The 16,896-nt window shown below is 42.8% G+C and overlaps 1 protein-coding gene across 1 annotated transcript in view; it reads right to left on the reverse strand.

The window, feature by feature from the left end:
* STXBP4 (syntaxin binding protein 4) overlaps positions 1-16,896 on the reverse strand; it is a 274,640-nt gene that overhangs the window by 95,468 nt on the left and 162,276 nt on the right. Inside the window, exon 15 of the mRNA XM_069200029.1 lies at positions 2,123-2,253. Within this exon, the coding sequence (XP_069056130.1) occupies positions 2,123-2,253 (131 nt within the window). The remainder of the gene's footprint in view (positions 1-2,122; positions 2,254-16,896) is intronic.

Genomic DNA, 16,896 nt, shown 5'->3' on the forward strand with positions numbered 1-16,896 from the left:
ATGGTTTGTGTTGCCCCTAGGCCTATTGCATCCTATTGTATTCTACAGTGTTTGCACTATTTTCCAACTGTTTTACTTACCTGATTTTAGTTTATGTGTATATTTTGTGTATTTTACTTACCTCCTAAGGGAGTATACCCTCTGAGATATTTTTGGCACATTGTCACTAAAATAAAGTACCTTTATTTTTAGTAACTCTGAGTATTGTCTTTCTTATGATATAGAACCTATATGATATAAGTGATATAGTAGGAGCTTTGCATGTTTCCTAGTTCAGCCTAAGCTGATCTGCTAAAGCTACCTCTATCAGCCTAAGCTGCTAGAACACTACTAATCTACTAATAAGGGATAACTGGACCTGGCACAAGGTGTAAGTACCATTGGTACCCACTATAAGCCTGGCCAGCCTCCTTCAATCTGCATAGAAGATATCGAGGTCCAGAGAGTTCCACTCTTCTAGGAAGTGTACAAGGCAGTCAAGCAGTTCCCACAGTGACGTGGCTTCTTCTTTTTCTTGTTTTATCCCATCTCCCTTTACCCCCTGGGAGCTGTCAGTGGAACCAGACTTTCGTTACTTGTTACACTGTGCAGCCCCAGCTGGGATTGGAGGCCCAGCATCATCACCGCAGTTGGAACCAGATGAGTGTGTGACACCCATCAGCATGAATATGAATGCAGATGCAGTTGAATGGCCTGTGTTGTGGCTGTCTAGAGGGAATGCACAAATGTAGCTGTCACCCAGCCCAGCCCAGATGTGCACAGGAGACAGACTGTCAGGGACACAGAACAATAAGTACAGAGAAATGCCCACTTTCTTAAAGTGGAAATTCTAAAATAGTAATGTTAAATTCAACTTTACCAGTAAAGAGGATTTATCATTACGATGCCTAAGATATGAAACATGACAGGGCTACTCCTTTCTGATTTGGAATTACAGATTAAAAGAATATTAAATAATTCCCAATGCTAGCCTATCAGAGGCGTAGGCCTCACAGTAGTGAAAAAAGACTTTGGGAGTTTTTTACTACGAGGACATACAAAACTTAAAAGTACATGTCCTACCCTTTTACTTCCAAAGCACCCTGCCCTATGTGCTACCTAGGGCCTACCATAGGGGTGACGTACATGTAAAAAGAGGGAAGTAAAAGGCTTGGCAAGAGGTATTAAATCCCAGGTTGAAGAAGCTGAAGAGGCAGATAACTGCACACACAAGCTGTGTGGCAGTCCTGAGACTAATTTACTGGCCTCCTTAAGTGGGATGCACAATCAGTGCTGCAGGCCCACTCGTAGCATTTAGTTTACAGGACCCTGGGTATATGGTATAGCACTTTACAAGGGACTTACAAATAAATTAGATGGGCCAAACAGGTGTAAACCCTATGTTTAGAAAAGAGAGCACATGCATTTTATCACAGTTTAGCAGTGGTAAAGTGCTCAGAGTCCTAAAGCCAACAAAAACGAATTCAGCAAAAAGTGGAACGTAAAAGGTGGTAAGTTTGGGGTGACCCTGCAGAAAGGGCCATTTTCAACAGAGTGCTAAATACCCACCATTCTTATTTTATCTATTACAATCACGTATTAATGTTGTCCAAAGGTATCTCTATTTATGTGCATCCTTTACACCATGGAAAGAGGGATTTGAGTACTGGGAAATTAGACAGGCAGGCAGTTTAGAGAAATAATGAAAAGTTACTGTAAAGAGCAAATTCAATAAAAGGGTAGAAATAAGGGAGTTGAGAGCAGGAAAGAATGCAGGAAAAATGGACATCAGAAATGAATGATGGCAGGAAATTAAAGCAAATGTCTTTATAAGTACTGGAAAAACACACATAGTTTCTGATCAGTGGAAAAGACAAAAAAAAATAAGCAGAATTCAGAATTTACAAGAAATAGAGGTTGAAAACAGGAAAGCCGAATTACCTTTTAGTGAATCTCACACTCCTAGCTGTCTAGTAAGGGAACAAGCACTGGTTGGTTCATTTTTCCATTTATATTGACATACAAGAGGCAAAAATGGAACGAAAGAAAATACTGAAATACTACCGAAACCAGTCAGAAAAATACAGCAAAATAAAGAGAATTGTCAAAGAGATCGGAATGTAAAAGGACAAAAAATACTCACAATCTTCTTCCACCGCAGACCGTACGGACTTTGCAAGGTCATTAGCTTCGGCAGCAAGAGTTGCTGTCACAGTGCGCCCATTTCTTCCTAAACGAGCAAGTGACTGAGAAGAAAGTGCAAGTCTTCGATCACTGCGGAAATATAACATGATTACAATTCATTAATTCAAACATTTAGTTTTTCTGAACATGTTCTTAAAGAATGAGGGCTTTTTTGATCAGCGGCTCTCTCTCACTGGGCTTGGGAATTCAATTTCAGTTACTGGAGTTGAAAATATGATACCATCTGAATTCTGGTTGCTGTATGATGATAAATCCCCCTTAATATATTACTGTGTTTTTATTCATTTTTTAATATAAAGTCAAACCTCAGGCCAGCAGCCCCCATCCTCATGAGTGTGCTTGAAATGCAGCAGATGAAAGGGTTAAAGATGAGTAGGTGGCAGGGCTTGGAGCCACACATTGTTAATGTTAATAAATACTTCACGCTTGTATGTTGGGCAGTACCCCTCCTTCTGCCACGTGCAGAGAATATGGTTAAGGAAAACAAACAAGCATTGGCAATGCAGATTGTTTTGGCTTTTATGGTATGGAAAGATGTTTGTAACATTCAGTAATATACGGAAAAGCTAATAGCTGCGATCTGTCACATAAGGGCAATCTTGCACGGCTACACGTTATACCTAGGGTATGTGTAAGCATAGACTGCTGCTTGCTGTCATGAAACTGTTATTTCTGTTAGTGCAACACGCACTTCTGATGCCCCCTGCTATATCTGTGCTGCAAGGTAGTGAAGTATGGAGAACACCTTTTCACAACAGAAAAGGCAAAATGATGCACACTACTATAAGAGAACAGCTAATTGTCAAAAAGGGGGAGCGCAATTATATATACTGAACGCAGGGGAACGCTCAAGTGCGCATTCACAACAGGTACTTTAAATGAGCAGGTACTAAGTACGTGCACTTCTATAATTCTAAACAGAAAGTACCTACACTTCTCAGAACTGCTGCATTACATTTAAAGGTAAGGCACCAGCCCTTATGCGGAGCAATCAGGTAGTCTAGATAGTAAGTAACCTCATTTAAACACTGGGTACAGGACATGCAGCATTGATTACCCAACAAAGACAGAGAACAGGCACAGTATGGCGATTAGTAGTGCACACGTGTGTATGTATACACACACACACACACGTGTAATGGCACTTATAATTGAGACCAGCCACGTGCCGCAGGTGATAGCCAACAGTTGTCATTTATGGAGATATGGACTTCTGTTTTATCATCAGAATTGGAACCAGATAAATAGAGAAAAAGGAAAAAAAAGACAGAAAGGAAGAGGGACATAGGTAGAAAGCAAGTATGGAAAAATCCAGCAAGAATGAGATAAGGAGACAGGATGTGTAGGGTGGTACAGAAAAAGACACGAGGTGAAAGCAAAACTAGTCAGCATTGGTATTCGGCAAGCCAGTATTTGGCAGTATCGACGGCGAGCTACTAAGAAAAACATATGCCAATGGACTTATTTATTGATCATTGAGACAGTTATTGAAAGCAATCACCACATGTGGTAAAAAAGATCAGTCACGTACCAAGTGGATCTTTACTAAGGCCATGGACCACTAGCAGTGACACCATTCTCCAACCACCCGATGGAGCAATTTGGCATTTAAGCATCAGCTCGGGACAGCCCACCTCTCACTGCCCTGTTTGGAGTCCTCATTCACTATGAGCAAGCTGTCTCTGACACTCTTGCTCATGAGCCCCTTGCAGCGGCTCCTCTGTACTGGCATTTTTCTAACAACAGGACTGAAGCCAAAGTCTGTCGGGGGTCTCTCTCTACAGAATTGGTGGGAGTGCTTGCAACGTCAGAAGTGCTGCCCAGGACTCATCTTTGTAGAAGCTCATCTCTGAGCCTGGCTAGATCTGTTACATGACTAGAGGCTCATCCTGCAGGAGCTTCTCGGAGCATAAAGGATGTTAGGCAGAGACCTTTCAAGGCATGGACAGTTGGAATGGACCCCCCCCCTTCTTTAAAGGGCACCCTGAAAAAGAGAACTTTCTTTCTATTTGACCCCTGTCTATTCAATTTCTCTGTTCAAAACTCTCTCCCTGTCTACTTCTAAACGAACTTATTTCTCTCTACCCAGAGTCATTGTAAAGATGTTTGGGGTTCCGGACAAGAAGTATTGTAACCGTTTCTGTGTGACCCTGTTTTGAAAATATAATTTGGTATTCTTGGCATAATAATGGATAATAAAAATTCATAGTTGTTGTAAACAGCCACCCCAAAGTATTTCCTGCCCCGGGCACCCAAAATTCTCAAGATGTCGTTGATCCAAGGAGCATCTGACTGGTGGTGAGCTTTATTCTACTGTACCAATTTAAATAAGGGAAAGACTGCCCGAGTCCCGCCGACTTCGACAGGAATAGCTGCAACCTTAGTGGGATTGGAGATAGAGGCTGGAGGTGGACCTCCAGCCACCTTTCTCACCAAGCAGATTACAAAGTGCCTTTCCACCAACTGTGGTGGTGTTACCTCTACACCGGAGTTGGTGGATTAGAGGGGGAAGGGGCACAAAACCTACCCTTTTCCACGCTTCTGCTTCCATTTTGCAGTGCATCCGAGGGGACATCACCTGCCGTCGCTGATACTACTGGATCAGGGAGGGGACACAACCCTTTTGTTGCTGGACTCGGAGGTAGGGATTCTGCATGAACTGTCTACGTTGTGTGGTCGCTACACATGAGCTTGGGACCTCTGCAGAAATATACATGCCACAGGTATTTTTTTTTAAATACCCCTGGCATGCATATGTCAGGAACACATTTGCGTCAGAGACTGATGGGGACACATTGATACAAGACACATATAACACACATACACAATTGTTTTGTTGTTTCAGTATCATTGCCAAATTAATACTGGCATCACACTTATCACTATATCTATGTGTGCATATTGCAAGTGAACATGTACAAGTGATATTGTGAGTCCAGTTGTGTATGTGGAGGGAGCTGGGGTGAGTGATGTGGTTGTGGCTGTAGCTGTGCCATGTGAAGTGAGTCTGATGTCTGTTGTGTTTTTTGAGTTGTGTTGCTGTGTGCAACATTCAGGTGTATGTTGTCGTGTGGTAGTAAGGATGTATGCTATTGTGCGAGTGTTTGTGTAGATGGGTATGCCATTATGTTGGTTGATGTGGTTGTGTTGTATTTGTCTGTAGTATCAACGTTGCATGTTGTGTCATGGATGTATGGTGATGTGTGTTTTCTGCACGCAAGTGTTGTGGTGGGTTGGCAATGGATGAAAGTGTGTATGTGTTTGTGGAGTTGTGTGTAATGCAGGTGGATACATATGGCTCAGGTACAGTGTGTGTGTGTCACTTACCTCTGAGCAATAGCCACTACCACTGTACAGTGTCCAATCGCTCCTGTGATGGTCTCCCACCATCAGCAATCTGCCACCAGCACACCGCCTGCAGAAATGTAACATATGAATATTGTCAGCCGGAGCCTGCCGGCCTGACGGCTAGGAAAAGTACTCCATCATGGCCATCAAGGGGTTCAGTGCAATACATCTAAATACGGTGGGCGGTAGACCATCAGCTTGACAGAGTAATTGGGACCACTGCCGCAGCGGGACAGTGGTATTACCGTCAAGATCTAAATCAGGCCCAGACTTACCAATGAGAAAGCAGGTGCTGAAAATTAAGGGGCAGAACAGGCCATGGCAGGAGAGAGGAGCCATGGGATAGACTGAATACAAGGAACAGTGAGGTGTATGTGCATGTCAAGTGGCTACGTTGAATTATGTTAGAGGCCTCAGCCTGTTCACTCAAGAAAGTGCCTTTGTATGATTTGGTGTAAACCAGTTCAAGAAATTAATGTTTAAAAAGTATTCTGTTTGGGTATGAAGAGTTTTTTTTTTTTTCTTTACAAGTAGCTCAATTGTTATTTTGTGGATCCTCTGCATATTCATGAATCCACAGAGGACCTTTGAATTCCATTGGAGAAGTATTGGCAAAGCCAATAGGTCTTGCCTTGTTTTCCTGTTGGTTTTGACATAATACAATGACACGGCGCCTGCTGGAGAATGTGTCATTTTGTTTGCATGCACATGTATGATAAGGTATGGTCATGCATGTGTCAGCACACATGCATACACCTACAGAATTATGCAGATTACTTTTTTTTTTATTTACTTGATCTGAGATGAGTGACACTTCTTGGATTGATAAATGAAAAACAAATTGTAGAAAGTGTTTTTAGTAACGTAGAATGGTTGGGCAGCAAGCTAAAGCTGTCATGTCCGCCAACCCCCCCCCCCCCAAAACATGTTAAAATTACATCTATTTTATAAGGTTGTTGAGAGTGGGGAAGGAGCAGATAAGGGGGAGCAATCCAGAGTGGGCGCAATAGTGGGTGGAAGTGACAGATTTGTAGAGTGTGGCTAATCACCCAAAGGGTCTCACGGTGCTATTTGTATGAAAGACTTTTGAGTGCTTTTTCAATACAAAACAAAGTGACTGCATTTACCATGATGCATTGGGGCTAACTTTTTGCTGGAGTGTGAGGCAGTGTGCTCCCTTTTTTCTTTTTGTCCAATGACTGCTCCCTTGAGCTAACGAGCTGACGAGCTCTGGTGAGGCACCTGTGCGCCAGTGAGTGGTACATAAACCTGAGAAGACTTTTGGCGGCATTTCAAGCATCCCCACAGACTTTGGCTGCTCTCTGCTGATGACGGGCTAAACCTAAAAACACGTGTCCAGAGATACACAGCACTTGCTGCACCTACTTAGGTGAAAGACTTTTGATTGCTTTTTCAATACAAAACAAAGTGACTGCATTTACCATGATGCATTGGAGCTAACTTTTTGCTGGAGTGTGAGGCAGTGTGCTCCCTTTTTTCTTTTTGTCCAATGACTGCTCCCTTGAGCTAACGAGCTGACGAGCTCTGGTGAGGCACCTGTGCGCCAGTGAGTGGTACATAAACCTGAGAAGACTTTTGGCGGCATTTCAAGCATCCCCACAGACTTTGGCTGCTCTCTGCTGATGACGGGCTAAACCTAAAAACACGTGTCCAGAGATACACAGCACTTGCTGCACCTACTTAGGTGAAAGACTTTTGATTGCTTTTTCAATACAAAACAAAGTGACTGCATTTACCATGATGCATTGGGGCTAACTTTTTGCTGGAGTGTGAGGCAGTGTGCTCCCTTTTTTCTTTTTGTCCAGTGACTGCTCCCTTGAGCTAACGAGCTGACGAGCTCTGGTGAGGCACCTGTGCGCCAGTGAGTGGTACATAAACCTGGGAAGACTTTTGGCGGCATTTCAAGCATCCCCACAGACTTTGGCTGCTCTCTGCTGATGACGGGCTAAAGCTAGAAACACGTGTCCAGAGATATACAGCACTTGCTGCACCTACTTAGGTGAAAGACTTTTGATTGCTTTTTCAATACAAAACAAAGTGACTGCATTTACCATGATGCATTGGGGCTAACTTTTTGCTGGAGTGTGGGGCAGTGTGCTCCCTTTTTTCTTTTTGTCCAATGACTGGTCCCTTGAGCTAACGAGCTCTGGTGAGGCACCTGTGCGCCAGTGAGTGGTACATAAACCTGAGAAGACTTTTGGCGGCATTTCAAGCATCCCCACAGACTTTGGCTGCTCTCTGCTGATGACGGGCTAAAGCTAGAAACACGTGTCCAGAGATACACAGCACTTGCTGCACCTACTTAGGTGAAAGACTTTTGATTGCTTTTTCAATACAAAACAAAGTGACTGCATTTACCATGATGCATTGGGGCTAACTTTTTGCTGGAGTGTGAGGCAGTGTGCTCCCTTTTTTCTTTTTGTCCAATGACTGCTCCCTTGAGCTAACGAGCTCTGGTGAGGCACCTGTGCGCCAGTGAGTGGTACATAAACCTGAGAAGACTTTTGGCGGCATTTCAAGCATCCCCACAGACTTTGGCTGCTCTCTGCTGATGACGGGCTAAAGCTAGAAACACGTGTCCAGAGATACACAGCACTTGCTGCACCTACTTAGGTGAAAGACTTTTGATTGCTTTTTCAATACAAAACAAAGTGACTGCATTTACCATGATGCATTGGGGCTAACTTTTTGCTGGAGTGTGAGGCAGTGTGCTCCCTTTTTTCTTTTTGTCCAATGACTGCTCCCTTGAGCTAACGAGCTCTGGTGAGGCACCTGTGCGCCAGTGAGTGGTACATAAACCTGAGAAGACTTTTGGTGGCATTTCAAGCATCCCCACAGACTTTGGCTGCTCTCTGCTGATGACGGGCTAAACCTAGAAACACGTGTCCAGAGATACACAGCACTTGCTGCACCTACTTAGGTGAAAGACTTTTGATTGCTTTTTCGATACAAAACAAAGTGACTGCATTACCATGATGCATTGGGGCTAACTTTTTGCTGGAGTGTGAGGCAGTGTGCTCCCTTTTTTCTTTTTGCTATTTGTGGGTGTGCTGCTCAGTCAAATAGCCAAGTATTGAGGTCCTTCTTGAACTGCTTCAGTGATGCGGTGTGCCTGAGCTTGAGAGGTTGCGTGTTCCATGTCTGGGTTTCCAGGTAGGAGGAGGATCTTCCTCCTGCTGTTCTTTTCTGGATCTTGGGGACATCCGCCTAGGTGAACTTGGAGGAACGGAGATGTCGGGTGGGTACATAGAAGGCGAGGCATTGGCTGAGGTATGCCGGTCCTATGTTGTGCAGTGCCTTGTAGGTGTGGATCAGTAGTTTGTATTTGATGCGCTTGTTGACTGGAGCCAGAGTAGATTGGTCTCTCTCTGGAGATATCCAGGATGAGACTAGAAGCTGCATTCTGGACTCTTTGCAGTCTTGATTGAAGTTTCTTGATGATGCCAGCATAGAGTGCATTGCCGTAGTCCAGTTTGCTAGTGACGAGTGTGTGGATGACTGTCCTACTCGTGTCGGAGGAAACCCACTTCTTCTGCAGGAGTCGGAGCATGTGAAAGCTTAACAAAGAGACGGCGTTGACTTGGCAGGTAATGGATAGAGAGGAGTCCAGGAAGATGCCCAGGTTGCATGTGTGGTCTGTGGGGGCGGGGGCATTTCCCAGAGAGGTGGGCCGCAAGGAATCGTTCCAGGCAGAAGGGGTGGAGCCGATTACGAGGATCTCTGTCTTGTCCGAGTTGAGTTTGAGGCAGCTGACCTCCATCCAGGTGGTGACTGCTCTCATCCCGTTGAGGAAATTTCTCTTGACCTTTGCAGAGTCCTCCAACAGGGACAGGATCAGTTAGCTGTTGTTGGCATAGGAGACTATGTTTAGCCCGCGTTGTTTGATCATCTTGGCAAGCAGGGCCATGTAGATGTTGAAAAGTGTTGGATTGAGTGAAGATCCTTGGGGCACTCCGCAGCATGAGTGTTTGGGTTCTGATGTGAACGGTGGTAGTCTGACACTCTGTGTTCTTCTGGTTAGGAACGGACCTGATCCAATCCAGTGCTTTATCTCGGATGCTGGCGTTGTGTAGTCTGTCGCAGAGGGTGGAGTGGGAGACGGTGTCAAATGCAGCAGAGAGGTTGAGTACGGCCGTGCCTCAGCGGTCCAGCATGATGCGCATGTCCTCAGTGGCTGCTAAGAGTGCGGTGGTTGTTTCGTTTGGCGTGCTTCCAGTCTGAGGGGAAGGTGGCGGTCTCGGTGGGGAAGGTGGCGGTTTCAAGGGATTGGTTGATAGTTGATACATGGTTGATGCATGTTTGCAGCAGCGCAAGCGGCAGATCGCATTCAAAGACTGCAAGGCCAGTTTAACCTATAAGAACATGTTTTAGTGAACATGTTAATGCATTTACGCTCCTGTAGGGAGGACCTCTTCGACCCAATTTGATTTCCCCATTTTTGTTTTTGCTTTCTTTTAGATTTCATATTTTAAACAATTTAGCTCCATCATTTTAGCTGTGACATTTTACACACTTTTCTTGCATGATATTATTCTAGGAATAATTTATAGAAATTGCTTGCCAAGTTAGCCAAATGAATACAGGCCTGCTCTGGCCCTGGCTGGGGGATGAGACTAACAGGCAACTATGCCACAGTATCCACAACTAATTTAGAAAATAATAAAGGGATAGCACTGGCCCTTCAACAACACCTTGTGCAGGTTCCACTAATAGATCAGGAGAGCATGTTACCAAACATTATTGCCGAAACCTATACATCCATAGATCACAATAACCTGGAGCCAGACCGAATAAGCCACAACTTAAAATTAATCCTGGAAAGGATTATCCCAAGCAAGCACCAGAACATTCTAAAAAACACTGGGGCAAACAAAAATTCAATAAAGATAAAGTAAATTCACAGGGAGAATCTCTGCAACTGGAGACCTCTGACAAACTATATAATTTACCTAACTGTGAGACTTTAAAACAACTTAACAGGCATAACTATACTGACACACGCCCTTCTTGTTCCTTCCAGGACTTATCAGATAAACTGGCTGAGAGTGCAGGGCGCTCAGATCATAGACAAGAAGAGTATATGAAACTGAAAAAAGACTCACAGTGCTAATCTGACATCACCATAAAAAAGGAAGAGAAACATCAACAACAAAAACCAAAATTCAAGAACAAGAAGGTTGCAGGAATTTCAGCAAAATATGCTGCACATACTGAGAACATTACTTCAAAAGAGGACATGGGCAGTACCTCTGCCTAGATAGCATGGCAGAGGTCACAATTGTTCACCAGAATCTTCAAGAGTTTCTGGATGCGAAAGCAACTAAGGACTACATAGAAGTTCAAACCCCAAATCAGCGGGCTGCCCCTCCAGATGGAGAGTATAAATTGAATATACTGATTGCGGGCGCCATAATGCACAAAATTAAAGCAATGTTCTGCAAATCCCTAACACTTAGATATGATATTCTCTTGGCTGAAAAGGACTGGCCTCCGGAGTTTGTTGAAAGGCAGCCACAATGGGAAGATGTAATACTACCATCCTTCTTTGCCCTTGTTCCTGAACAAGGAAAACAAGCATATGCTGCAGAATCGACTCTTGAACAAGCCCCTGCACTATAATGGCACCATGTGGGCTGGGATAAGGACTCACCTTATCATGTAATACTTATGAAGTACGCCCCGCAAGTGCAACCTCAATACCCAACTAAACATTAAGCAAAAGCTACTGTGACAGAGATTCTCTCACAACTTGTGTACCAGGGAGTAAGTGAACCCTGTGTATCTCCCATGAACAACCCCTTGTTTCTAGTAGCTAAACTGGATCCTTCTTACAGAATAATCTTATATTAGAGACATTTAAACAACCACACACACACACACATTTGCAATACAAAATTCACACAGTACGGCTTTAATGGATAATATTGTCTGTAAAAAAAATACAAAACAACCCTGAACATTTCCAACAGTTTTTTCTTTTGCCAAAACAGAGCAGGGATATAACTGCTGTTTCCATGCTCAGCTCACAATGCCCTTTTTGCTGGCTGTCTCAAGATTGTAGGACAGCCCAGGACTGTTTTCTGCCTGTGTAACATCAATATTGCACAATAACCACCAAGAAGCATTGTGCTATGTCGATGACATATACCTAACCGACAATTACTTGAATACTCATCTAGCCAGAGTAGATCACATTGCTTTGGGATATGATGAACATGGCCACAAATTCACCTTCATGAAAGCTAAAATTGTTTTTGTCAGTGTCCTATTTTTAGGCTACAAGTTATAAAATGAGGGAAAAAGACTGGCACCAGACCTCCCTTAGATGTGCACCCAATTAGAACCACCAAATACCATTAAAAAAACAGCTATCCTTATTAGGATTCTTTAATTTTGGCAGAGCTTGCATCCCAGATTATGCATAATGCATAAAACCACTTTATGATTTAATTTGCCAAGACTTCTCCAGTAAACACTGGACACCAGAATCCACACAAATTCTCACATCACTTCAGACTGACATGCTTGCAGTACAACACTTACATACAAGTGTCGATGGAACAAACTTGGTCATCCGGATAATACCGGGTGTCACTGTATTCACTTATACTACATTTAATGAAGGTGACACATTGCCGATTGCATATAAATCACATTTGTATTCGAATGCTGAAATGCTTTTTGCGTCCACTGAAAAAATACTGACAGCAGTTTAGATAGCTTTCATAAAGGAAAGACCACTGGCTCAAGGGAAACATAATTGTCAGTACTCTAGTTCCAGCCTTAGAGGCTCGCACAACGGCCAGCATTCCAAACACAAAAGCCTTACATCTCAGATTGATACAATGGGCCAAATCCTTGACTGCCACTGATGTAGAATATGTCTTCAATCCTACACTACAAACTCAAGAATATCTCCACTATGAACAAGAATACCCCATGCCCACTAACACTTTCCCTCTTGATCAGTACAAATACGTTATATATCACACTAGTTCAGCTCAGCCCGCTATAGGCATTACATATCAATACTTCATGGGTTGCACAGATGTATATGGAATAATGAGGGAGGGAGAGGTTCACCCTCAAAATACATTTACACTGTCCCTAGGGGTTTGCACAGTACAAATGGCTGAATTCAAAACTATGATTATGGCACTCGAGCATACGGATCCTGAATTCTCCACACTTATGTTGTGTGATTATTTTTACTGTGTCCAGTATTTTAATGAAAACTGGCACCTAAATGGATTGAGACACTCAAAAGGGAATACTATAAAGCATTAAGTAATTTTGTGAAAAGTGGCAGAACTGAAAGGCAGTCTGCCATGAGCTCCTGTAATTCATACATTGAGTCACCAACGTATTGGAGTACACGCTGTAGGGAATTCACTGGCTGATGAAGAAGCCAAATCTGCAGTTAAGACTACTACCATAGCTGCAATTACTTGTGCCCACATGGGGGTGGATGAAGAAAATATAGCTGCTGTTAATGCCTTGTGCAATAGTGCTCCTTTACCAATAGCATTCCCAGAAAAATATTCCTACCGCTTAAGTGCCTAAAACATTCTTTATGCACTCATTCCGGGGGTGGGTGATCCCTAATCAAAACCACAAAGTAGCATTAAGCAGAGCAGCACATGAGGGGCATGCATCTCCCCAAGCTGGTGTCGCGGCCAAAGTCTGTCTGTTACAAAAACGTTATCAGTGGCACGGTTTGTACAAACAGACAAAGCAGTACGTACTTAGCTGTGACATTTGCCAACAAGTTAAAAATGTTCCACCATTAAACACCCACCACAGACACACTTCATAGTTACAAACAAACTGCTGCAAAGTAACTACATAGATCATTGTGCCCCTTTAAAATCTGATGGTCTATTTAAATCTATTTTCCTTGCTGTAGATTCATGCTCCAGATTTCGCTGGGTGTAGCCACAGTGATCGGCTGACGCTTACGTTGTTAATAAAGATTTGCAAGTCTTTATCAGGACATAGGCAGTGGCTGCATTCCACTCAGACCAGGGCTCTGTTTTTGCCTCTAAGGCAAGCAGGGACACCATGGGGACCCTGGATGTGACTCTGCATTACTCCTCTCCATATTAACCTGAGAGAAATTCAATAGTGGAAAGGAAAAACCAAGACTTAAAACAATCCTTAACAGCTAGAGTATTTGGTTCACATTGCAGTTGGATCCACCACCTTAATGGAGTCCAGAAAGCATTAAATAATCTGCCTAGAAGGTCTATGGGGGACCTGACACCATATGAAGTCATGTTTGACATCCATATGTTTGTCCTAGATCTGGATGGTCCTAGTGCAGTGGTGGCAGATACAATTTTGACATAAATGAACATTTTACTGTTTCACATCTACAAGGCTTTGAAGATGAGCATTGTAACACGCATTCCTACACTGAAGGAGTGACGGAGCAACTAGTAACTATTGACTGGGTTCCAAAAGTTGTCGATCTAGTTCAAGAAACAAATAGCAGTAAAGAAATAATTTGGCCCATTGCACCAGTGCCAGTCCTTGGAATTCAAGCTACCACAACTATGATTTTGCCACTGCTTGCTGGTTGTAAAGACAAACATTTTGTCTCCATTGATCAAGTAAAATTGCATCATGTGGCTGATCCCACACAGTAGGCCCCGAGGCCTCCTGGGTAGTTCCCTAAGCCCTTTTGTTTTAATACAGGTAAATCCTCTTCAAGCATCAAACAATATTGTTTCCCCTAGGTTCGGGAGGGTGGAGAATGAACTTTTGTTGATTCCACTTATTGCTGCAAATGTAAGAAATACACATGAGGTAAGTCTACAATTTTCTTCTACTTCTCAAAGCAACAGAGTTAGTTTTTTATGATGAACCACCTTTGGAGGTGTCTACCATTTCTCTTTCACCAAAAGAGGTTCCTGTCTTCACACAGACTGCTTCTAGATACTCTGTTGACATTGATGAATTTTCTTTTGATTCTTCTACCACTTCACTTAATGGCAGACATTAATTTTTTCATTGGCTGAAATGCACCTATCTAATCTGTCCATGGTCTTATATGTGCATTATATTTGCCTTACTTGCTCTTTTCTTGTGGATTGGATTTGTAACAGTTTTCTTTTTGCTTGCATATTGGCATTATCTTCCAGAACGCTCTGCAAAGGAACTGGTAGCTCAGTTGTTGAAGCCTCATTCGTCTTCTCACAAAGTGTGAAGAGACCATTCCCGATTAGATTGTTTGGGATAAGGTCCCCTGTGACAATTTTCATCCTACCAAGACTATACTAGTTTTATATGTTTTCAAAGTCACAATGGACAAGTGATCACACTAGGAGTTGTGTTTGGTGATTGGGATGTTAAATCAGTTTCTTCAATGCTTTCTGAGCTTCAATATTATACTGTATTCAAAAGTGAGGATATGTATATGAATTCCACCGATTACACTGAAATGTTTTGTTATCATCACTATACACACCATTCCCTATGTAGAGCTAAAACTTCATGTATAATTTTTCATTATACGCAACGGAAACAATGTCAGACTCCACCAGTGGGAAGTTTAAAAACATATTTAGAAAATGTAAATATTTTTCTGGGCATGGTACTTCAGATCCTGTGTCTCATTTTAACCCCTGCACTGCCAGGCATTTTTCCCCTCCTGTGCCAAGCCTTTTTTTGGCTATTTGGGGGTAGTTTGCCCTTAGCCCTTCATAACGTTTTGTCCACATAAGCTACCCACACCAAATCTATGTCCTTTTTTCCAATGTCCCAAGGATTCTAGAGGTACCCAGAGTTTGTGGGTTCCCCTGGAGGAGAACAAGAAATTTGCCCAAAAAAACAGCTAAAAGTTTGTTTAAAAAAAAAAAATGGGAAAAAAAGGACTGCAAAAGAAAGCTTGTGTTTTTTTCCCTGAAGATGGCATCAACAAAGGGTTTGTGGTCCTCAAGTCACCATCTCCACAGCTTTCAGGAACAGGCAGACTTGAATCAGAAAACTACATTTTCAGCACAATTCTGGCATTTTACTGGGACATACCCAATGTTTACTTTTTTTTGGTGCTTTCAGCCTCCTTCCAGTTAGTGACAGAAATGGGTGTGAAACCAATGCTGGTTCCCGGACAGCTTAACATTTCTGAAAAAAAGACAGAATTCTGAATTCAGCAAGGGGTCATTTGTGAAGATCCTTCAGCTAAAATGTTTAAAAAATACTGAAATTGAGGTGAAAAAAAAAATTCTGTCCACGTTTTCTTCTGTAACTTTTTCCAGCTATGGCAGATTTTTGAAAGCAATATACTGTTATGTCTGCTGGATTCTTCTGGGTGCGGGATATATAGGGCTTGTAGGTTCATCAAGAACCCTAGGTACCCAGAGCCAATAAAGGAGCTGCACCTTGCAATGGGTTTTTATTGTATACAAGTATACACTAATTCATTTGGTGAAATATAAAGAGTGAAAAATAGGTATCAAGGAAACCTTTTTATTTCAAAATGGGCACAAGACAAGGTGTTGAGAAGCAGCGGTTATTTGCACATCTCTGAATTCTGGAGTCCCCATACTAGCATGTGAATTACAGGGCATTTCTCAATTAGACGTCTTTTTTACACACTGTCTTACATTTGCAAGGAAAAAATGTGGCGAAAGACAAGAGGGACTAACACTTGTTCTGCTAGTCTGTGTTCCCCCACGTCTCCTGATAAAAATGGTACCTCAGTTGTGTGGGTGGGCCTAATGCCCGCGAAAGGAAACACACATGTACACATCACATTTTTGCATTGAAATTTGATGTGTTTTTTGGAAAGTCCCTAGCTGTGGATTTTGGGCTCTAGCTCAGTCAGCACCTAGGGAAACCTAGCAAACCTATACATGTTTGAAAACTAGACACCTAGGAGAATTCAGAACCGGGTGACTTGTGGGGCTCTCACCAGGCTGCACTCCTCAAAATTTGGCAAAAAAACTATTTTTCCTCACATTTCGGTGCTGCAAAGTTCTGGAATCTGAGAGGAGTCTCGAACTTCCTTCTATCCAGCATGACTCCATATCTCCCGATAAAAAAGGTAGCTCACTTGTGTGAGTAGGCCTAGTGCCCACAACAGGAAATGCCCCAAAACACTACGTGGACCCATCAAAATTATCAAATATAAAACTACCTTTTTTTGCAGGGGGCACCTGCGTTTTGTTGGTCCTGGGCTCTGCAGCCATCCAGGGAACCATACCAAACTCAGACATTTCTGAAAACTAGACACCCGAAGGAGTCCAGGGAGATGTTACTTGTGTTGATCCCCTAGTATTTTCTTACCCAGAATCCTCAGCAAACCTCAAATTTAGCTAAAAAAAAAAAAAAAAAAACATT

Source organism: Pleurodeles waltl, chromosome 7 (genome assembly GCF_031143425.1).
Source record: "Pleurodeles waltl isolate 20211129_DDA chromosome 7, aPleWal1.hap1.20221129, whole genome shotgun sequence".
Taxonomy (NCBI): Eukaryota; Metazoa; Chordata; class Amphibia; order Caudata; family Salamandridae; genus Pleurodeles; species Pleurodeles waltl.